At 42.0% G+C, this 25,219-nt stretch overlaps 1 protein-coding gene across 2 annotated transcripts in view; it reads right to left on the bottom strand.

Annotated features, from left to right (window-relative positions):
* The window catches only part of AKAP6 (A-kinase anchoring protein 6), a 633,848-nt gene that overhangs the window by 41,668 nt on the left and 566,961 nt on the right, over positions 1-25,219 (bottom strand). For both annotated transcript variants that reach the window (XM_077261103.1, XM_077261107.1), the window contains exons 10-11: positions 18,880-19,026; positions 15,000-15,215 (exon numbers count right to left, since the gene is read on the bottom strand). In XM_077261103.1, coding sequence (XP_077117218.1) covers positions 15,000-15,215; positions 18,880-19,026 — 363 coding nt within the window. The remainder of the gene's footprint in view (positions 1-14,999; positions 15,216-18,879; positions 19,027-25,219) is intronic.

Genomic DNA, 25,219 nt, shown 5'->3' with positions numbered 1-25,219 from the left:
ATGAAAAAAGAAACGCAGATCTGCATTGTCCCATAGTATAACATTGGGCTGAGTGCTATCAGATAAAACATCAGATAGCACTTGGACGTGTTATACACTCATGAGTGAGCCCTAATAGGGAAAGAGGAATAAAACACAAGACAACTCTGCTAGTGGTCTTTTTCATTGGAGAACAAAAGTATTGGGCTTTGTAATTCACCATGCTCAATGCTTCTCTACCCTGAAATTCTCATGTGTACATGGAAACACAAGAAGCAATGGAATGAAACAAAAAGGGAGAAAATATTAGAAAAAATGTTTTGACAGTGAGGGTGATCAATGAGTGGAACCGGCTGCCACGAGAGATGGTAAGTTCTCCTTCAATGAAAGTTCTGGAGACACGGGGGTCAGTGGGTGCTCTCGTCAGCTGACCCAGCTGTCTTTAGAAAGACTGCATGGATCGGGGCTCATACCACTGAAAGCCCGCTCTCTCTCCCTGTGGGCAGAACACTACTCAGACAACACAGGGTGAGGGTAAAACAGTGTGGAAATAATTTATTGAACCACAAACACACAATAGGATACAGAACAGTCACAGCAAAATACCTAAGATGGCGCAAAACACAGTCTCACCCTTCTGCTGTCTCGCCGGCATTAGAGCTGCTTCCAGTGCCGCATACCCCCACCAGTTGCTCCCCACTTTTGGCAGGCCCCCACAGCGAGGAGGTAGCGACAAACTTAGGAAGCTAATTGAAAGCAGTGATGTATGTGGCAAGGTGACCCGATTGTCCCAACCTGTATTCTTTAAGACGTTTCTGGGGTTTCAGTGATGGTCACTTAAGCAGTCCTGTGTTCTTCCAGCCGTGGCCATAGTCCCCTTACTTGAGATCCTGAAGAGTCACATGGACCAGGAGAAAATGTCTCTTTGTATAGTTCACAACTGGCATTCAACCAGCATCCAGAGGTCAGAGAGAGATGTGAAATAGGCCACCCAGCATTGTTCTATTATATAATCTATTTGCATAGTTTTCCTCTGTTGGGAATGCCAACAAACTTTCTAGCATGAACACTGTATGCAATAAACATATCATCAAACATCATTGTTCAGTGGCCATGCATTACTGTTTTGCAAAGGTAACAGAAAATAAACTGTGGGAGAAAATATTAGAGGTAGATATTCATCCTACACGAAGAGTTAATACTTCAGACATCAGTTTATGATTCTCGGCCAACACTATTTACGTCTGGCATAATTAAGAAGAAATGCTCTGTTGTCACAGAAGTCTTCAAAGAGAGGCTGGACAGACATCTGTCTGAGATGGTCTAGTGAATCCTACGTTGAGCAGGGGGTTGGACATGATGATCCTGGAGGTCCCTTCTGACTCTAACATTCTATGATCCTATGATTCTATGATATCACCTGTCGGGGAAATCAAGAAGCACCCATACACCTTAGGTAGTTGGTCAGTCCCACCGAAATCCAGTTCAGTTGCTAGTATAAACATTTTAGTCTATTCTTCTGAAAAGCTCTAAAACAAGGCAGTTCCACCAAGAACAATTGACTTACTTACAGTCATTCTTATTGAGAACCTTTCACCCTTATTGGGACCATGTTTGCTGACACTGTTATGGGGGACAGTGTTGCGGTCACTGTATGGAACTCTAGATGTCTTTGTTAAGACAAGTTCAGATGACTGTAGATTCTCTCATCCAAGAGAATTGGGTCCATTATGCAAATGACACTCTGATCAAAGTGTGACACTATTCTCTGAGGTGAGGAAATGATGGTGAAAAAATGTCTCCATTGTGTAAGACCGCTGAAATCAGACTGCACGCAGATGACATTGAAGTATGGTCCGATGTTTCCAAGTTCTCATTGACTTGTGATCTGAATATCGGCTCAAACTTGGCCAAGTCTCAGTCTGACGAAAACATCGGATATGTGCACGGCCCCCTGGACTAACATGGGTCTGAGTGTGATCCAATATTTGTTGGATCGCACTCAGACTGAAAATACGTTAGTCCTCACGAGCCCTTATGTGACACTTGTGTGCGAGGCTTTCCTTCAAGGAATACCTGTAACTGATTAGGACTTACTCCAGAATATAGTGCTAATGAAACAGAAACCAATCCCAGTATAAACCACTAAGTCACCAGCGGCTTGCTGAACTGAAGTAGTATGGAATATCGTTAGTTATTTGCACAATTTTTCATCATCGTTGGGCTACAAGCGAAAGGTAATTACTGAATCATTTTTTTCCTGCCAATACAGATTTATTGCTATAAATGTTCTCACTGTTACCCATGGAGTTGGAATGAGATGTAATACCGGCCGTAACCCATGAACAAGAGTGGTGCTGTTACTGAAAAAATAAGCAGACTTTTTTTCTAATCTCATAAACTCCTTGAAGTTATCATGGAGTGGCTGTAATTCTCACTGAAGACTGAAGACTGTGTATGGCTCTTAGTTAACTGTGGTGTAAATTAAAGAGGACCTCTTACCAGGTTTAAAGCTAAGTTTTATCATGGCTTGGAGAGATCAATATAGCAATTTCTCCCAAGTGCTTTGCTTGCTGCTGGGCAATTTCTCCAATACAGTTCACATTTAGAAGTCTATGTAGTGAGGGAAAAACAATATCGCAGATCTAGAAGTTTTCATTTTACCAGCAGATAGGGAACATAGGACAGGCCAAGGACTGGAATTTTACATTTACTATTTGGAAACTATTTGAATACCTGGATGTAGTGATTAGCAATGCAACATAGAAAGTTTATGTTCACACTTATGTTCTGACATGCCATTTGTCTGATCTATTTCGAGGAACCGACAATATAATTATTGTCCAAGAACGATCCATTGCATAACTTGTGCAAACAGAAGCAGAGGGACCCCATTGATTATTATTATTATGGGGTCTATCTGGGTGCCTCATTTTTATTGTTATAAGCCAGGTAGTCATTAATCCATAATGAGTGCCCATCAGCTGCAAAAACATGTAACAAAAAAAAGAATTTAAAAACAGCACTCAAACGGATCTGCTAGAGTGCTGCGGTGACTTTTTTTTGGACAGTGTCACAGCAATGTGATCCTTAGGGCATGTGCACACAAAGTCTTTTTCAGGAAAATTCTGCTCCCAAAACCGTCTGAAAAAGCGCTATCTAAATGATCAAAAGAATGAACATATGAATTGTAGGCAAAAATGACTTGACGTACCATTCAGTGTCTTTTAACTTCTTCAGGTTTCCAAAGACTCCAAGCAGTTAGAAGACGTGAACGTTTTAGCAGCGTTTTAGCTTGAAAAACCTCAAACAGTTTCTTCATTGTTGAATGGTGTTAAAAAAAACCCCAAAAAGTCCACAAAACACCAGTAAAAAAGACGTCCTAAAAATGCTAGAAAACTGCTAAAAAAAACTTCATCGGTGCTCAAAAATGTTAACAACAACAAAAAACGCTAAAAATGATAATTCAAGGGAAAAAAAAGAAGGGTGTTTTCTGAAGCACATTCTTTAAAAACTTTTTGGGTTCGTGCTCCCAAAAAACATATTGTTGCACAAACCCTTTATCGTCAGCTTTGAGTGTTGCAGCAAGGCAAATACAGTTTCACGATTTTTCTCTTATTTCTTTATTTTATGCCTTTATAACTTATCTTTAGGAATAACCCATTTTTTATCTGGTACTGTAACAGTATTTGATCGCTGTGTTAGGTTTCGCCACAGAAGGACCTAAGGTTTGTTTCGCCATGCATGTAATTTCCATGTCATTCATCTCTCCCTTGTAAGCTTTTGGCAAAAGAGATGGACCCCACTAGGGTTGAACCCCATAGCTTATACTTCATTGTCTGCCTCCATTGGATGTATCTCCTTGTGTTTAAATAAAATCAAGAAACAAATTGTTGTATCACAAAACTCTGACAAGTTTATGTAATGGATTTAAATAAATCTCAACTCAATAAAAGTAAATGTGAAATGTTACGTGATCGATTTGATATTGTCCTCTTTAATCGCCCATACAAGGAGACTTTAGTCAAATAAAATTGCATCAAGGACATTTGGATGCTATAGACATACTGCTCAATGCAGAAAACTGGCAGGGGTTTCCGCTAGTACAGGGCTCAATGGCCCGGTGACCTCAGCACCAAGACTTTATTACTAATTATAGTGGGAATATCGATCTCTTATCACACCTGTCAGCATCACTTACCCTGACACTTGGGCAATGCAGAAGGTGGTAGCGGATTCTACTAGACATACGAAGATGGAGGAAATTGTTTTTCGCTCAAACATTATTTAATATCTGTGTAGTTGATAATTATGTTGGTTAAACTTTTAGGCCATAGTTTATGGTACTAACTTATTACTACACTACTTTCTATTGTAAGACCTTAATATTTCCTAAATCATCAGAAGCACAGAGGTTTTTCATATACCGTAGATATTTCAGCAATTCGTAAAGCAACAGACTAAACAGTTTAAGCTAAAAAAAAAGGCTACGTTCACATGCTGCTTTTTTGTTGTGCTTTTTTTTCTACAGCCAAAATCTGATCTCTTGGCAATAAAAAAAAAAAAATATATATATATATTAAAAAAACTGCTTTCACTGTAACGCTGTAAGAAGTGACATGCTGCAGTTTTGAAAAAACGCAGCAGTTTTCCAATTCAGTCCGGAAAAAAAAAAGCAAGTGCGTGAGATTTCAGAAGTCTCATAGCTTTTGCTGGTACTGTAAAAAGTAGCTTTTAATTAGCATAAAAAAGCAGCAAAAAAGCAACATGTGAACATAACTGAAGGTTCTCTTTTGCTTTTAGGTACCCATGATTAAAGTCAGACGCCTGATAGATCCACACGTCTGTTTTTTGTGTCCGTATGCGGTCCATTTTTTAACCCCTTAGTAATCGGGGCAAATTTTCTAAATCTGACCAGTGTCACTTTACGTAGTAATAACTCTGGAACGCTTCAACAAATCCTAGTGATTGTGAGATTGTTTTTTTTATGGCACATTATACTTTATGATAATGGTAAATGTAGGTAGATAAGGTTTGTGTTTATTTATAAAAATATCAGAAATTTGTCAAAAATTTAAAAAAATTAGCAATTTTCAAACTTTGAATGATTATCCCTTTAAGGCCGGGGTCATACTTGCAAGTGGGTCCCGAGTGTTGGCGGCAGCGCCAGATATTGATGCCAGAGACTTGTGCGAATTTCTCGCATTACACTCGCAAGTATGACCCCGGCCTAATATAGATAGTCATGCCACAGAAAAACATTAAATAACATTTCCCACATGCCTGCATCAGCGTAATTTGTAAAATGTTTTATTATTTTGTTAGCATTTTAGGAGGTTTAAAAATGTAGCAGTAATTTTTCATTTTTTCATGGAAATTTACAAAATTTATTTTTTGGGGATCTATCCAGATTTGAAGTGCCTTTAGGGGTCCCATATATTGGGAAACCCCAAAAGTTATACCATTTTAAAAACAGCACCCCCTGACATATTAAAAACTGCTGTCTGGTGCTTTATTAATCCTTCAGGTAATTTTCAGGAATTAATGCAACGTGACATGACAGGAATGAAAAAGTGTATTTTTACCAACTAATGCTGCTAATTTCTGAACAGGTTACAACAGCCGGCAGACTCTAAGGCCCCTTTCACACGTCAGTTTTTTGCCGTCAATCACAATCCGTTGGCTCGACGGATCGATGGATCCATTGCAGATTGTGAAAAACTGATGCGACGGATCCATTTTTTTTTTACAGATCTGACTAGCAGATCCGTAGACAAAACGGATCTGCCGCATCAGTTTTTCATCCGTTTCTTCCGTTTTTTTATCCGTTTTACAACAGATCCGTTTTTTAAAAATGCCCAATGGGAGGCTCTCAAACGTTTTTGGCTACTGAAAACCTATATATACAGTGTTTCTACACACCATCTTTGACAGGTTGTAGAGCAAGAGGCAAAAATGGAAGCTGTGATTGCGAACATTGTGAAGATCTATGTGGATTTTACTTTTGAGGCGAATCGTTTGGAAGCGATTGTTCTTGAAAAGGAGCGAGAAAGACAGCACATCATGCGTCTGCGCCGGTGTCGTTTTTGGATCCACCCAATCACAGCACAGAGAATGACACGTGGGGTGTATTCTACATTATATATGGGGCTGAGAGGAAACCCTGAGAAGTTTTTTAACTATGTTCGGTATACTCTGCGGTAAGCCATTTTTATTGTATCTCCTACTGTTTTAGCAGATTTATAACTGTAACTAGCTGTACTACCCGGCTTCGCCCGGGTTAATGACTGCTGTTAGCAAAATAGAATGTGTTAACAAAAATTTATTCTGCACACAAAAACCACAAAACAAATAGATAGAAATGTAATTATTAAAAGGCAAAAACTAAGCTAATAGAATAATTTCACAACATATATTAGCTTTGTTGTACTGAGAATGTCTTTGTTTCCTATATTAACCAATCAGAGCTCAGATTAATTAACTGTAGCAAAATAGAAGCTGAGCTGTGATTGGTTGCTATTGGCAGCCTGATAAATCCCCAGCCAACAGTAAGCCCTCCCCCTGGCAGTATATATTAGCTCACACATACACATAATAGACAGGTCATGTGACTGACAGCTGCCGTATTTCCTATATGGTACAATTATTGCTCTTGTAGTTTGTCTGCTTATTAATCAGATTTTTATTTTTGAAGGATAATACCAGACTTCTGTGTGTTTTAGGGCGAGTTTCATGCGTCAAGTTGTGTGTGTTGAGTTGCGTGTGGCGACATGCGTGTAGCGACTTTTGTGAGATGAGTTTTGTGTGGTGACATGCGTGTAGCCACTTTTTGTGTGTCGAGTTGCATGTGACAGGTTAGTGTAGCAAGTTGTGTGCAGCAAGATTTGTGCATGGCAAGTTTTGCGCGTGGCGAGTTTCATGTGTGGTGCGTTTTGAGTATGTGCAAGTTTTGTGTGAGGCAACTTTTGCATGTGGTGCAACTTTTGTACATGTGGCAATTTTTCTGTGTGTGCAAGTTTTGCATGAGGTGAGTTTTCCATGAGGTGAGTTTTGCACGTGTGGCGAGTTTTGCGTGAGCCTAGTTTTGCATATGGCGAGTTTTGCATGTAGCGAGTTTTGCGCGTGGCGAGTTTTGAGTGGTGAATTTTGTGTTTCGACTTTTATGTGGCGAGGTTGGTGTGTGTGTGGTGAAATGTGTGCTGAGGGTGGTATATGTGTTCAAGCACGTGGTAGTGTGTGGCGCATTTTGTGTGTGTGTGTTCATATCCCCGTGTGTGGTGAGTATCCCATGTCGGGGCCCCACCTTAGCAACTGTACGGTATATACTCTTTGGCGCCATCGCTCTCATTCTTTAAGTCCCCATTGTTCACATCTGGCAGCTGTCAATTTTCCTCCAACACTTTTCCCTTCACTTTTTCCCCATTATGTAGATAGGGGCAAAATTGTTTGGTGAATTGGAACGCGCGGGGTTAAAATTTCACCTCACAACATAGCCTATGACGCTCTCGGGGTCCAGACGTGTGACTGTGCAAAATTTTGTGGCTGTAGCTGCGACGGTGCAGATGCCAATCCCGGACATACACACATACATACATACACACATTTAGCTTTATATATTAGATATACCTGTATGTAATCTCCTGTATATAGTATATACCTGTGTGTCATCTCACCTATATATAGTATATATCTGTGTGTCATCTCCTCCTGTATATAGTATATACCTGTATGTCATCTCCTCCTATACATAGCATATACCTGTATGTCATCTCCTCCTGTATATACTATATACCTGTAGGTAATCTGTTCCTGTATATAGTATATACCTGTGTGTCATCTCCTCCTGTATATAGTATATACCTGTATGTCATCTCCTCCTGTATGTAGTATGTACCTGTATGTCATCTCCTCCTCTATATAGTATATACCTGTGTGTCATCTCTCCTGTATATAGTATATATCTGATCTGTGTGTCATCTCCTCATGTATATAGTATATACCTGTGTGTCATCTCCCCTGTAAATAGTATATACCTGTGTGTCATCTCCTCCTGTATATAGTATATACCTGTATGTCATCTCCTCCTGTATATACTTTATACCTGTGTGTCATCTCTCCTGTATATAGTATATGCCTGTGTGTCATCTCCCCTGTATATAGTATATACCTGTGTGTCATCTCTCCTGTATATAGTATATATCTGTGTGTCATCTCCTCCTGTATATAGTATATACCTGTGTGTCATCTCCTCCTGTATATAGTATATACCTGTATGTCATCTCCTCCTGTATATAGTATATATCTGTATGTCATCTCCTCCTGTATTAGACCTCGTTCACACGTTATTTGGTCAGTATTTTTACCTCAGTATTTGTAAGCTAAATTGGCAGCCTGATAAATCCCCAGCCTACAGGAAGCCCACCCCCTGGCAGTATATATTAGCTCACACATACACATAATAGACTGGTCATGTGACTGACAGCTGCCGGATTCCTATATGGTACATTTGTTGCTCTTGTAGTTTGTCTGCTTATTAATCAGATTTTTATTTTTGAAGGATAATACCAGACTTGTGTGTGTTTTAGGGCGAGTTTCGTGTGTCAAGTTGTGTGTGTTGAGTTGCGTGTGGCGACATGCATGTAGCGACTTTTGTGAGATGAGTTTTGTGTGGCGACATGCGTGTAGCAACTTTTTGTGTGTCGAGTTGCATGTGACAGGTTAGTGTAGCAAGTTGTGTGCAGCAAGTTTTGCGCATGGCGAGTTTTGCGCGTGGCGAGTTTTATGTGTGGTGCCTTTTGAGTATGTGCAAGTTTTGTGTGAGGCAACTTTTGCATGTGTTGCAACTTTTGTGCATGTGGCAATTTTTCCGCGTATGGAAGTTTTGCGTGTGGCGAGTTTTCCATGTGGCGAGTTTTGCACGTGTGGCGAGTTTTGCATGTGAAGAGTTTTGCGCGTGGCGAGTTTTGAGCGGCGACTTTTGTGTTTCGACTTTGATGTGGCGAGGTTGCTGTATGTGTGGGGAAATGTGCGCTGATGGTGGTATATGTGTTCGAGCACGTGGTAGTGTGTGGCACATTTTGTGTGTGTGTTCATATCCCCGTGGTGGTGTGGTGATTATCCCATGTTGGGGCCCCACCTTAGCAACTGTACAGTATATACTCTTTGGCGCCATTGCTGTCATTCTTTAAGTCCCCCTTGTTCACATCTGGCAGCTGTTAATTTGCCTCCAACACTTTTCCTTTCATTTTTTCCCCATTATGTAGATAGGGGCAAAATTGTTTGGTGAATTGGAAAGCGCGGGGTTAAAATTTCACCTCACAACATAGCTTTGACGCTCTCGGAGTCCAGACGTGTGACTGTGCAAAATTTTGTGCCTGTAGCTGCGACGCCTCCAACACTTTTCCTTTCACTTTTTCCCCATTATGTAGATAGGGGCAAAATTGTTTGGTGAATTGGAAAGCGCGGGGTTAAAATTTCACCTCACAACATAGCCTATGACGCTCTCGGGGTCCAGACGTGTGACTGTGCAAAATTTTGTGGCTGTAGCTGCGACGGTTCAGATGCCAATCCCGGACATACACACACACATACATACATACATACACACATACACACATTCAGCCTTATATATTAGATGTTGTTGCTGATATTTTGTAGTAATTATTGCCTTGCCTTTTTTTAACAGATTCCTTGCAACGGGCGAATCCCTTTCCTCACTCCATTTCCAGTTCCGATTCGGGATTTCCACCATATCGGGGATTGTTAAACACACTTGCCGCGCATTGTGGGACTGTTTGCATGAGGAATATATCCCACATCCCACAACTGAGCGTTGGCTGGACATTGCTGAAAACTTTTTAAAAATTGGTCAGTTTCCCAATTGCTTAGGTGCAGTGGACGGGAAACATATTCGTATAGTCAAACCAGCTGCATCTGGCATTGAATATTTCAACTACAAGAAATATTCTCCATCATGCTCATGGCCATTGCAGACACTCAATACAAGTTTATAGCAGTCGATACTATGGCCGCTCCAATGACTCTCAAGTTTTTAGATTGTCTGCAATGGGGCATCATTTATATGGAAACAGCTTCCAATTTTCACCACCAAGACCGCTTCCTGAAATATCTGGGCCACCAATGCCATTTGTATGTGTTGGAGAAGAAGTGTTCCAACTCTCGGTAAAACACCTGCTGAAGCCATACACAAGTAGTGGCTTGACGCCAACAAAAAGAGTTTTTAATTACCACTTAACACGAGCGCGAAGAATGGTTGAGTGTGCTTTTGGCATTCTCACATCCAAATGGCGAGTTCTGTTGACCGCTATTAACCTGAAGACTCACACTGTGGATGAGGTGGTGAAAGCTTGTGTGGTCCTGCACAATTTCCTAATATGCAGGTAGCAGATTGCCATAGATGACAATTTGGTTGAAACATCCTTGTATGATTATCACAATATTACTTTTCGAAGTCCTGTGGCAGTTTCAAGAGTGAGGAACAAATTTGCAGAGTACTTTATTTCACCTCAAGGAAGAGTGGAATGGCAGGATGAGATGGTTTAAAAGCTTTGTCTTTTGATATAATATACACTGCTCAAAAAAATATAGGAAACACAAACAACAGAATATAACTCCAAGTAAATCAAACTTCTGTGAAATCAAACTGTCCACTTAGGAAGCAACACTGTTTGACAATCAATTTCACATGCTGTTGTGCAAATGGAATAAACAACAGATGGAAATTATTGGCAATTATCAAGACACACTCAATAAAGGAGTGGTTCTGCAGGTGGGGACCACAGACCACATCTCAGTACCAATGCTTTCTGGCTGATGTTTTGGTCACTTTTGAATGTTGGTTGTGCTTTCACACTCGTGGTAGCATGAGATGGACTCTGCAACTCACACAAGTGGCTCAGGTAGTGCAGAACATCAAGGATGGCACATCAATGCGAGCTGTGGCAAGAAGGTTTGCTGTGTCTGTCAGTGTAGTGTCCAGAGGCAGGAGGCGCTACCAGGAGAAAGGCCAGTACACCAGGAGACGTGGAGGGGGCCATAGGAGGGCAAAAACCCAGCAGCAGGACCGCTACCTCAGCCAATGTGCAAGGAGGAACAGAAGGAGCACTGCCAGAACCCTGCAAAATGACCTCCAGCAGGCCACAAATGTGCATGTGTCTGCACAAACAGTTAGAAACCGACTCCGTGAGGAAGGTCTGAGTGCCCGACGTCCACAGATGGGGGTTGTGCTCACAGCAGGATGCTTGGCATTTGCCACAAAACACCCACCAGGATTGTCAAATTCGCCACTGGCGCCCTGTGCTCTTCACAGATGAAAGCAGGTTCACACTGAGCACATGTGACAGACATGACAGAGTCTGGAGACTCCGTGGAGAGCGATCTGCTGCCCACAACATCCTTCAGCATGACCATTTTAGCAGTGGGTCAGTAATGGTGTGGGGTGACCTTTCTTTGGAGGGCCGCACATCCCTCCATTTGCTCGCCAGAGGTAGCCTGACTGCCATTAGGTACCGAGATGAGATCCTCAGACCCCTTGTGAGACCATATGCTGGTGCGGTTGGCCCTGAGTTCCTCCTAATGCAGGACAATGCCAGACCTCATGTGGCTGGAGTGTGTCAGCAGTTCCTGCAAGATGAAGGCATTGAAGCTATGGACTGGCCCGCCTGTTCCCCAGACCTGAATCTGATTGAACACATCTGGGACATCATGTCTCGCACCATCTACCAATGTCACGTTGCACCACAGACTATCCAGGAGTTGGAGGATGCTTTAGTCCAGGTCTGGGAGGAGATCCCTCAGGAGACCATCCGCCACCTCACCAGGAGCATGCCCAGGCCTTGTAGGGACATCATACAGGCACATGAAGGCAACACACACACAACTGAACATCATTTCCTTGTCTTGAGGCATTTTCACTGAAGTTGGATCAGCCTGTAATTTGATTTTCCACTTTGATTTTGAGTATCATTCCAAATCCAGACCTCCATGGGACATTCATTGTTATTTACATTGATCATTTTTATGTTTTATTGTTCTCAACACATTTCCGTATGTAATGAATAAAGATTTACAACTGAAATATTTCATTCAGTGATATCTAGGATGTGGTATTTTAGTGTTCCCTTTATTTTTTTGAGCAGTGTATGTTTGGAGTATCAAACATATTGCAGTTTTCATATTTGTGATTACACCATGATTTTTTCTATTACCCAAAGTTTTGGACCTTGTTACCCTAGTTTTGAAAGACAATAAAGCTTTTTATAAAAAATGTTTTTTATTTATAACCAAATTATTACTTAAGGTACTTTGGGGTGTAGATAGTACTGGAGGGGCTGACAGATCAGACCACTTCGACAGTGAGAGTATGGGGAACGGACTGTGGTGGTGACGGATCGGAAACACAAGGTGAAGGGATGGAGAAGTACAAAGTCACCTGTGATAATTACAAAAAATATTTTTTGGTAGACTTGTGTTATTTTTGTTTTTCTACAGGGGACAAGGGCTTGAATGGATTAGGGGTAAAGGTGAGAATAACTGCTTGTTATGAGCATTACACGGGAGCCCATTTTTTAAATTTAATTCTTTATTTTACACAATAGGTACACAGTGGATGCAGAATACAACTCCCATCATTGTCGTTTGGTCGCGCTAATCTCAGGGAGATCAGATGACAATGATGAGAGCTGCCTTCAGCAGCCAGGGCCTGGGAACAGCGCAAACTGTACCTCTTCTTTCCAGGCACCAGTACGAGTAAGGGTACTGTCACACATTGAAATTTCCATCGCTACGACGGCACGATTCGTGACGTTCTAGCGATATCGTTACGATATCGCTGTGTCTGACACGCTACTGCGATCAGACACCCTGCTGAGAATCGTACGTCGTAGCAGATCGTTTGGAACTTTCTTTCGTCGCTTGATCACCCGCTGACATCGCTGGATCGTTGTGTGTGACAGCGATCCAGCGATGTCTTCGCTTGTAACCAGGGTAAACATCGGGTAACTAAGCGCAGGGCCGCGCTTAGTAACCCGATGTTTACCCTGGTTACAAGCGTAAACGTAAAAAAACAAACCGTACATGCTCACCCGTCGGTGTCCTTCAGGTCCCTTGCCGCCTGCTTCCTGCTCTGAGTGCCGGCCGGAAAGTGAGAGCAGAGCGCAGCGGTGCTGCGATCTGCTCTCACTGTACGGCTGCACTCAGAGCAGGAAGCAGACAGCAAGGGACCTGAAGGACACCGACGGGTGAGTATGTACTGTTTGTTTTTTTACATTTACGCTGGTAACCAGGGTAAACATCGGGTTACTAAGCGCGGCCCTGCGCTTAGTTACCCGATGTTTACCCTGGTTACCTGGGGACTTCGGCATCGCTCCAGCGCCGTGATTGCAACGTGTGACCGCAGTCTACGACGCTGGAGCGATGATTATACGACGCTGCGACGTCACGAATCGTGCCGTCGCAGCGATGAAAATTTCAATGTGTGACGGTACCCTAACATGGAGTGCACAAACACAACACACGGATGTGACACACAGACAGCAAACAAATACATGGATGTCACATACGTACATATGGATGGCACACGGACCACAGATATCACCAGTATAGGATTTTCCTGTACAGAAATCACCAGGAACGTGTGAAGTCAGACTTACAGGGTTCTGTCCCCAGGATGATCTTTAGGTGAGTTTTTGATGTTGCAGATTTTCTCCACCCATTAAATAAAATAGGTTACTTGCATTTTAAAAAATATGCATTGTGAAAAACTCCCCAAAAACCCATCTACATAGCCTAAGGGAGGGTCCTTCAAAATTTTTTGAGATCCGTCATGGCTCTGTTACAAAAGTCATGATACTAGTGTAAATAAAGCCTAATATCACATACAAATACCTATAAATCTTCATGATTCGTATAACTGAGCAAAATTGTAAAAAAAGTGAGTGTAACTAATAGAAATTGACTAAATATATAATTGTTGTTAAATAATAAATGGTAGAAAATTTTTTACATAGTAACAAAGTTTCTTATGGTGAAAAAATATTATTTTAACAGTTTAATCTTTCTGAGAAGAATTAAACATCATTCAGTTCTAATTTTTTTTATTACCATCAACACCATTTGTTATCAGATATTAATTTAGGCTCCAATTAATTTTTTGAAGGATTTCTTGAGCCACTTTTCTTTCTTGACTTTATTATCTTGTGCTAATCGTTGATGTTTTTTGTGCTAATTTCTTCAAAACGTTACATGTACTTCTGTAATTTTGCACAAATTAAAAAAATGTTCTTTGTTTTTGTCCTTAACCCCTGTTAAGACTTTTAGCGTAAAAACTTGCCTGTTTGACAAAATGGCTTTAAAATTGTTATAAAATATTTTCCGTACATACAATTACTTTGGAGGGGGAGGACGGGAGGATATTTGTGCCAAAATTTGCAACTTTTTAATAAGTCAAAAATGATGAATCAGCTGAAAATATCTGGAAGCCCCAAACCTTGCCCACACTGGCAAACATAAAACCCCCCAAAGATGAACGCATATAAAATGAACATAAAAGAAGTGTTAGGCACTAATGAAAAACAGGCGAAAAACAGCAAAAATGAGACAAAAAAGACTCAAATGTAATAATGAATTGAGCCATTAGTCTTTATTTGAATGCTATTTTTATATCTGCTATTTTTACTTTTGACTAGTACATTCTATAATTGAATTACTTTAACTGCAAAGAATCCTTTCCTATAATAATGTCTGAAGTAAGGAATGCCCCCTGTACAGTTCTTGGATGCACACATCATGTACTAATTCTTTGTAGTGACCGAACACATTGCATGCTTACTAGTAACCAGTATAACTTAATAAGTTTTAGAACAAATTCTGAGGACTTAGTGATGAGTCAAAGGGGTTCAAAATTATTTTTCATAATAAGTCTCACAATAAAGTTGTGCAAATATACAGGAACAAAAGTGAATTAAAACTCGGGTGTGAAGGACAGTTAGTTAGTTGCCTACCTGGAATTGGTGCAGCTCTCGCTGGAGAATTTCTTTTTCTCTATGATTCTCTTCTTTTCCTACTCTCAAACTGGAGTTATACAGAGCTAACTCAGTATCTCTCAGCCATGATTTCAGCTCTTTAACTCGCTGATCCAACTGCTGCACTAAATTCCCACTCCCAGGTGAAAGCACAGGATGAGGCACGCAGCTTGACAGAGCATCAGAAAGAGATCTCTGTGGAAAAAGTGTGGCAGAGTGCAAGAGAGGAGAGTCAATTATAGGAAGAGGTAGTAAAGAGAATCAAGGAAGTCTCATGTAAAGCTATAGAATTACAGAATTATTAGACAATTTGTATTTTTGATCATTGATTTTATTATTGAACAACTACAGTGATGTAGGTCAATCCAAAAGGTTAAAGAAGCACTTAAATCTATTTTTAATAAATCTGTCTATATGTAATATAGTAGGTACCTTATATATTAATATACTCACCTACCGCAAGCGCCGCTGCCTTTTCCTGTCTCCAGCACCCATCTGCTCCTCTTCTCAGCAATGTCACCACTCTTCAGGCCCTCCGGCTCAGTCTATGCTATGTGTGTTACCAGGTAGTCTCTTTTTCAATCTAAACCTATGAAGTCTTGTTCTAATACTCCAAAGACTTACATTGTAAAAGTCAATTCTGGGTCACGCAGAGCGCACTGTGACCTGGAGAGTCTGCAGAGCGGTGATGTCACTGAGAAGAGGAGCAGATGGGTGCTGGAGTGAGTATATTAATACATAAGTTCTACATTATATGTCCATATACACACATTTATCAAAATGTAATCTTCATGAGAGGGCTTCTCTAATAAACCTGAAATATGAGTATTAAAGAAAGTAAAAGTGAGGTTTTGGCTTCCTTAGAAAAATATCTATGTGCAGAATTATTATGCAACTTAATGAAAGACACAAATTTTTCATCTCTTACAGTGAGAATAAGGGCTCATATTCACTTGCGCGAGACTCGGATGAGTCTCGCACGGCAATACCCGGCACTGCACCTGGCACAGAGGAGCGGAGCATGCGGCTGCATGTATTCCTATGCAGCCGCACGCTCCGATCTGAGTGCCGGCAGCAGCGCCGGGTATTGCCGTGCGAGACTCATCCGAGTCTCGTGGAAGTGAGTATGAGCCCTTACAAGCAAACAACTGAAAATGTACAAAAATACATTTCTGACATGTGAAAAATATATCAGCGACCAATAAAGCCACCCTTCTTCTCAATAACCGTCAAACTCAAACCATGGACTCTATCCGTTTCTTGATCTGTTGCTGATCAACTTTTTGGGCAGAGCCAACCACAGCTTCCAGACACTGATCAGAGAGGTGACTGTTTCCCTTCACCATAAATCTCCCACTTAAGAAGGGGCCACAAGTTCTCAGTAGGGTTTAGGTCCGGTGAGGAAGGGGCCGTGTCATTATTCTATCATCTTTAAGGCCATTACTGGCAGACAAACAGTGGAGACTTTGATGCTGCGATGGAGCTTTGTGCTGCATAAAAATCATGGTTTTCTTGAAAGATGCAAACTTTTCCTGTACCACTGCTTAAAAAAAAGTGTCTTGTAAACACTCGCAGTAGGTTTGGGAAATTATTTTGAGTACATCTTCAATCCGAAAAGGTCCAACTAGCTCATCTTCAATAATACCAGCCCATAGCAGTACCCACCTTCATCTTGATGACGAACTGGAAGTGGAGGTCTGTGCCCGTTACTGATGCAGCCACGGACCCATCCAAACATTCAAAAAATCTGTCTTCAGATATTACTTGACTCAGTCTTGACATTTACACTTCTGTGCCTTGCTCAGTGGTGGTCGGAATTCATCCTTCCTTACCTCGGCCATGTCTCTGAGCACTGAACATCTTGTACTTCTGGCCTCCAGGGAGGTTGCAGTTCTGGAATATATATAACGGCACTAGAGGATAATGGCTTCCTGATCGCTTCACACTTGATTCTTCGTATATCTTAGGCAGATGACGTGCCTCTTTTTTTCTATATGTTTCCTGTGGTCCTGCTAACTATTTGCAGCAAAATTTTTGATGGTTCTGTGATCGTGCCCCAATATCTTAGCAATTTCAAGAGTGCAGCATCAATCTGTAAGAATTTTAACAACTTTTGACTTTTCAGAGTCCGTTACACCTATTGGTCCATTTTTCCTGAAGGCAACAAGCTGCCTAATAATTCTGCACACATTCATAAAATGTGTTGCATCCTTAGACCCCGGAGTCCACTGCATAGTAAACCATGGAAGTGGGGGGCTCCGGGAAAATGACTGCCGGGGGCGATGCAGATGGAGATCTCGGCACCAAGATCTTGGGAGATGAGATCTCAGCGCCAAAATCTCCATCTGCGCATGCACTGCCCCGGCAGCCATTTTGTCCGCCGCATAGTAAACCATGCAAGTGCGGGGGCTCCAGGCTTTCACAAAATATCGGTGCAGCCCCTGCACCACCGAATACCTGCATCGTCGCACATCCGAACACCCGCTCTTCCCAGCATGCGGCCTGCAGCAACGCTCCACTCTTGCCTCCTCCAGCAGCGAGACCCTGCTCCACAGCGGCGGGTAAGGTATATTCGCATTATAAGACACATCCCCATTTTCCCCCTAAATTTGGAAATTTATGCCAGAATAATGACTTTGCAGTAAGTAATAAAAATGCCTTAAAACATTCTCTCGCTCTCATTATTCTGGCATTTGGCAAATATTAATAATTATGGTAATCCTAATTGACCTAAAATGGGAAAGGTTTATTCTGATCTCATGTCAGATATTGAGAAAAACATGCATATGTGTCTTTTTATATAGTGTATGTAAACTTCTGGTTTCAACTGTATGTCACTGTACAGGATAAGATTCAGTGTAACTCATAATTTTTCACATTTTAATTCCTGCTCATTCTGGGCTTTGGGATCTAGCGGTTGGATTTACCCAATGAGTACCGTAACTTGCACAAGGACGACTTTCATTCTCTAAAATACTTATCTGCTCCAGCAACAACTGCCTGTGTCACTGGGGGACACCACACTTACTCGGTGGGCAGTGCTGTGCAGCACAGACATCGATCCTAAAAATGGTAGCAATACCCTTTCTGTGCTGGACTGCAACCGGTCATCCAGCTAAGTATATTGGTCAACTAGGCTGTGCGTTTTATTTGACTAGGTTATTTTGGCAAGTCAACAGGTGTAATTTGCAAAAAAGAGTGAATTGATTCAAGGGGTATCAAATTCTCCTTGAATTTTCCCCCCAAAATTTGGATTTGCCAGAATCAAAATTATTTGTGATTTCCTTTGTATGAATACAGCTAATTGGTGGACTACAGCTATTTGGCTATATTGTAAAGCCAAAACAAAAATTTGATCACCAGTCTCACCTGTCCAGATACACAGACTCTCTTTTTTTTTATCAAATCAGCCCTCACTGTACCATCATTGAATATATATTTTTTATGCTCTGGTGTCTGGAGATGTACACAGTGGGTGCTGAATACAATTCCCAACATTGTTGCCTGGTCGCGCTGATCTCAGGGAGACCAGATGACAATGATGAGAGCAGACTTCAGCACCTGGCGCCTGGGAACAGCGCAAACTGTATAGCTTTTCCCAGACTGAAAACTCACAAGAGTATCATGTTGCAGTTTCTATTCAACTCTATGGAGAGTGCAGGATTCACAGCTACACAGCTCAGTGCTGCTACATAATGTCCTCCATGCTCCAACTACAAGTTATACTGAATTTTTATATTAATCTGAACAGCTCCTTTTGCTAGATCTGGATTTATACAATACTTATTGTATTATCAGGTTGGAAAGGAACATTTTCTAAAAAGGATTGTAGAGGATATCCTTAAGCATGATAGCTCACCTTCAACATATCCCACTTCTCCCTGATTAACTCTTCTTTGTCAGCAATGCTGTCAGGCAATACAGCACATTCGCTCCTCAAAGTTGCCAGCTGACGTAATAAAGAATGTACTCGGTCCTCTCTCAATGATAACTCCACACTGCATCTCTGAAATAAAACATAAAATTATGATCACATATTGTTGTGCTATCTTTCTAGCAATTTTAAGGTAACCTTTAAATGAATAAACCATGTTAGTAAATTCTTATTACTCTAAAAGCGATATGCAACCTCTCTGTATTACTTACTACTGTCCAGAGAAGCCCTCGCACAATTATGTGGTTACTTGTGTTGAATAGGTGCTACATTGCCATATGGGTTAAAATACTAAAGATGTATTTTACACTGCTGTTTAGACATGTAGATCAAGGAAGTACTTTATATTTTGTATATATAAATTTTAAACAGGCCATACAAATCCAATAGCTGTTGGCTGAACTTTTCTTAAAATGTAACTGCCCAACTGTCATCTCCACCGAAATCATCTGTCAGGAAGAGAGAGGAGGGAGGTCCCCAAACACAGACTGTGGACTTTAAAGCAGTTGTCCACTACTCCGACAACTCCTTCTCAAAACCTATGTCTCCCCCTTGTCAAATAATAACACCTATACTCAGCTCCGATGCCGGAACAGTTCCAGTGGTGTGGGCGCTAAGTCTCCTGGGGATCACATGACATTGTTACTGCTACCGCTGGACAGGCGCTAGCACCAGAAGTGAGTATATGTGTTATTATTTTACAAGGGGGGGATGCATAGGGATTAAGAAGGGGTTGTCCAAGTAGTTGGCAACTGCTTAAATGTGCATGGGGGACTTTAAAAGTCTTTACATTTTAGTTTTGCTTCTACAAAAAATGTATTGCTTCTCAATAAAGAAACCAGCAGAGTTGTTGAATGCTATGCTCCATTGCCTGGAAGACTCCATATGCAGATAGTCTCTTTAAGGAGGACCAGCATCTTACCTCGAGGGTATATCACTCAGCTAGTCAGACTCTGCTCTACACTGATGAGGAGCAAAAACCCTGGAAACAGGCTGCTTCTATATGAGTTTCTGGCCTGGCATTTATCCCTGCAAGGCTCATTAAAGGGTTTGACATTGATTATAGGGTAGCCACCTCTCTTAGGAGATAGTTTCCTTCATTTTATGAGAATTAATTTTCATACAGTTTGGCTTTTAGGGCTCATACTCACATGTGAGAAACTCGGATGAGTCTCGCACGTCAATACCCGGCACTGCACCCAGCACTCAGGAGCGGAGCGTGCGGCTGCATGTATTGCTACGTGGAAGCACACTCCGGTCCAAGTCCCGGGTGCAGTGTCGGGTATTGACGTGGGAGACTCATCCGAGTTTCTCACATGTGAGTATGAGCCCTAACAATGAAAATTTTAGGACAAAAAAATGAAGCACTAATACAGGCACAAATAAAACTGCTAATGTAGGACAAGTACAACGATCAACAGAGTCTAGGAAAAAAAAATTCAGTGTCACTGAATTGTGGCCCTTGTTGCCCTTACATAGGAGTCAGTAGAGCAAATGCAGCGATGAGAGTCTGCCCTTCTGTAGCTGCAATGCCAGGAGCATTTTGGTAAATGTAGACCACATGGCTCTACATAGGGCTGCATTAGGACAAAAGAGGTAAGAGGAGCCATTGTGGCAGATAACCCATACGTGGCCCATCGACTAAAAGAGGCACATGCACAAGAGCTTGTATTCATTATTAATAGCCTATGCAGCACTATATAGGCAACAAACACTGACCAGTTATCCTTCCTGTAACTGGGAGCACTCAACAAAACTCTCCATTGTGGAGATATTCTGAACCCATCATCTGGCCTTTAAAATTTGTCCCATGCCAAAGCCACACAGATCTTAGTTATTTATCCTGCTTCCAACACATCAACGTATCAATATATCCTACATCTTAATAGATGCTATTGCAGTAAAATAATCAATGTTATTCCCTTGATCTGACAGTGGTTTTAATGTCATGGATGATAACTGTATATATTAGACATGAGTGAAACTTTTAATACTCCAATTTGTCAGAATCCGCTGAATTTTTCCAGGGCATTCAATTTGCGATGAATCGACTCTCAACAAATAGAAAGTATTGCAAAGCCTCCAATTCCCCTGAAAAACGTGTAACACATTATTCCCTTGTCTTCACACACTAGTCTTTCTTTCTGTTGTCCTGTCACATGCACTATCTTTATGGATGAAGATGGAGAAAATGTAGGATTGGAGCGCGCAGTCCTATGGCAAGTAATAGGTCCAAGGTAAGATAAAGCAGCAAATGTAATCCATGCGCCTGATGAAGGCTCCACAACGGACGGAGGCAAAAACTGGTTCACATTTGAGGTTTTATTTGTTAAAATAAAAAAGGATTCTAATTTACCACAAACCTATTTCTGATCAAAGGACAGCATGGTCTAATCCTATAGATTTTCTATATTCATCCATATACTAAGGTCACCCATTGGTTACCACTAGTGATGAGCGAATGTACTTGGAGCGGCCCCCAAATGCAGGACGACGGGGTACTCGGATCCGGGTCTCTCGGTTCTGAGGATGTCACGGTGGCCTGACCCAGTCCGTGGTCCTGCTAAGGGGCGCCCAATAAAAGGTGTAGGTGGTGGTGTAGGTCGCAGTAAATAACGAGGACACAGGGTTGCAGTCTCTTTACCTCTTTACTGAAGGCTTCGGCATCCGCAATCCAGAGCACTGTTAACAGGGCTGGCTGAGACCGGCCGGTCCGAAGGCACATCCAGAGTTCCCTTTGCAGGTGGAAATCAGTGCCTACCTACTAGCGCCTGGGTGTTGTAGTACTTCCCTGCTGAGCACCACGGGATAGTCCTCACAACTGTCGTGTATGTTTCTGTTCTTTCTCTGCGTCCCCCAGATGATATGGATAGGACGCACCCGTATGACGGGGTAGGCCTGGAGTTATTTTATAGGGACCCTAGAGACGCCCCTCTCCCACAATTGCCTCCGTTGTCTTCATTAGGTGATTTAGGTGAGGCAGCCAACCTAAAATTAACTGCCCTGCCGTTGGTTTGAAGTAATGCGTAGAGCCCAATACTTCCTCGGCGTTCCGGCCACCGGCTACGCGCCTCAGTAGGATGTTGCCGATCTCGGGGCACGACTCCTACTGGTTCTATCGCCTTTGTGCTGTGATCTCGTTTCTCACTTCTCCACAATATCCTTCGCTTCGTGTCCTTTCTTAAGATGCCGCCGCAATGAGGTGCAGGCACGGCTCCGTAACAATCTGTCCTTTCGCTAGGCCTCTGTCAGGATCCCACCCCTGACAGGGACCCCCCTGAATCTTCCCAAGCAACGCTCTCCTCTCACTAGATGTTACCCGGGCCAAACCCAGTCAGCTTCTGACTAACTTCCTATCCAACCCCCAGTTTTACCAGAGTGTGAGGAGTGGCCTAATACATAGAACCCTTTGCTCCCCCTGGTGGCCGGAGTGTGAAGTGTAATGTGTGACTGTGATACCTGGTCAGGCGAACTCCTTTAGTGCCATCAGACGTACCATCACTCCCCTTAGTGGCGGAGCGACAGTACTGCAACGACCAGGACTCTGGGGCGCTGCATACTCGTTACTCGAGATTTCCTGAGCATGCTCGGGGGTCCTCCGAGTATTTTTTAGTGCTTGGAGATTTAGTTTTCTTCACCTCAGCTGAATGATTTACTTCTCTTAGCCAGCTTGATTACATGTGGGGATTCTCTAGCAACCAGGCAACCCCCACATGTACTTATGCTGGCTAACAGATGTAATTCAATCAGCTGCGGCGATGAAAACTAAATCTCCGAGCACTAAAAAATACTCGGAGGTCACCCGAGCATGCTCAAGAAATCTCGAGTAACGAGTATATTCGCTCATCACTAGTTACCACTCCAGGAGGAGTTGCAGCAGTCCCTTCTCACGTAAAATGCAGTGAGCAGAGTTGAGCTTCTATCATCTTTTTATGCATGAATGCAGCCTCAATCCATGTTCACATGATAAAACCTGACTGTATTTTTTGCTATGATTTTCTGAAATCACAGTAAAATAATAACTCTTTTTAGCACAATTTTGGAAACTCACAGCAAAAAAACCCCAGTATAATCACAATACGTGAACATAGTCTAACAGTGTCTTCACTGTGTCATGGCTGTATCTCCCTATGTCTACTGCTACTAGCTGTGAAATCCTCTCATTATCTAGCTTTACTGCAAAATGGCTGCTGCATTCCCTAACTTTGCTTTAATACAGCCTGCCCAGCCTCACCTAGAGGCATGTGATCTTTCAACATTAATCTGATTTGCTCATATACAGGTGCTTCTCACAAAATTAGAATACCATCAAAAAGTTAGTTTCAGTTCTTCAATACAGAAAAGTGAAACTCCTATATTATATAGAGTCATTACAAACAGAGTGATCTATTTCACGTGTTTATTTCTGTTAATGGTGATGATTATGGCTCACAGCCAATGAAAACCAAAAAGTCATTATCTCAGTAAATTACAATACTTTATAATTAATTATAATTAAATATTGGCCTACTGAAATATATGTTCAGCAAATGCACTCAATACTTGGTCAAAACATCTTTTGCATCAATTACTGCATCAGTGTGGCGTGCCATGGAGGCGATCAGCCTGTGGCACTGCTGAGGTGTTATGGAAGCCCAGGTTGCTTTGATAGCAGCCTTCAGCTTGTCTGCATTGTTGGTTCTGGTGTCTCTCATCTTCCTCTTGACAGTACCCCATAGATTCTCTATGGGGTTAAGGTCAGGTGAATTTGCTGGCCAATCAAGCACAGTGATATTGTTGCTTTTAAACCAGGTATTGGTACTTTGGGCAGTGTGGATAGGTGCAAAGTCCTGCTGGAGAATGAAATTTCCATCTCCAAAAAGCTTGTCGGCAGAGGGAAGCATGAAATGCTCTAAAATTTCCTAGTAAACAGCTGCACTGACTTTGGTATTGATAAAATGCAGTGGACCTATACCAGCAGATGACATGGCTCCCAAAACCATCACTGAGTGTGGCAACTTCACACGAGACCTCAAGCAGCTTGGATTGTGTGCCCCTCCATTCTTCTTCCAGACTCTGGGACCTTCATCTCCAAATGAAAAATGTATTTCATCTGAAAACAACAGCTTGGACCACTGAGCAACAGTCCAGTTCTTTTTCTCCTTGGCCCAGGTAAGATGCTTCTGGCGTTATCTATTGGTCATGAGTGGCGTGACACAAGGAATGTGACACTTGTAGCCCATGTCCTGGATATGTCTGTGTGTGGTGGCTCTTGAAGCAAAGACTCCAGCAGCAGTCCACTCCTTGTGAATCTCCCCCAAATTTTTGAATGTACTTTTCTTAACAATCCTTTCAAGGCTGCAGTTATCCCAGTTGCTTGTGCACCTTTTTCTACCACACATTTTTCCTTCCACTCAACTTTCCATTAATATGCTTGGATACAGCACTGTGCGAACAGGCAGCTTCTTTAGCAACGATCTTTTGTGGCTTACCCTTCTCATGCAGTGTGTCATTGACTGCCTTCTGGACATCTGTCAAGTCAGCAGTCTTCCCCATGATTGTGGAGCCTACTGAAACAGACTAAATGACGTTTTTAAATGCTTAGGAAGCCTTTGCAGGTGTTTTTTATTAATTATTCTAATTTATTGAGATAATGACTTTTGGGTTTTCATAGGTGTAAGCCATAATTATCAACATTAAAAGAAATAAACACATGAAAGAGATCACTCTGTAATGACTCTATATAATATACAGTATGTTTGCTTCCATTAAAGTAAAAATGCCTATACTCACCTCCTGTGCTGGCACCATTCCAGCAGTGTCCAAACTTGCATTTCCAGGGCTCTCATGAGGTTCTTACGTCACGTGAGCTTGGCGCCCAATCAGTGTTGCCGTCACCGTCCCCACTTTCCGACATATAAGTAATCAAGAGGAGGTGAGTGGCCAGCCACAGCCCTCACTTCCAGTTGGTTACTTATACGTCTGAAGGCAAGGACAGTGACACCAGAACTGAATGGATGCAGGGTTCATGTGACGTCATAATCTCACGTGAGCATCAGGAACTCAAGTGCCGACACTGCTGAAACGGCACCATCATAAGCGGTAATCGTTTTCATTTTAACAGGTGGGGAAACATTCAGATTGAGAAGGGGTTGTCCTAGTAGTAGACAAACCCTTTAAGGACCTATGGGACAATGTGCATTAACCCCCTGAGGAAGCAAGATGATTATAAGCGAAACGTACATCTGTGGTGACTCTGCCTTGTGCATTATATTATGGGTAAGGA

The sequence above is a fragment of the Ranitomeya variabilis genome, chromosome 1 (assembly GCF_051348905.1).
Source record: "Ranitomeya variabilis isolate aRanVar5 chromosome 1, aRanVar5.hap1, whole genome shotgun sequence".
Taxonomy (NCBI): domain Eukaryota; kingdom Metazoa; phylum Chordata; class Amphibia; order Anura; family Dendrobatidae; genus Ranitomeya; species Ranitomeya variabilis.
Note: the sequence above shows the minus strand (reverse complement) of the source record. Positions and strands in the feature narration are given on the sequence as shown.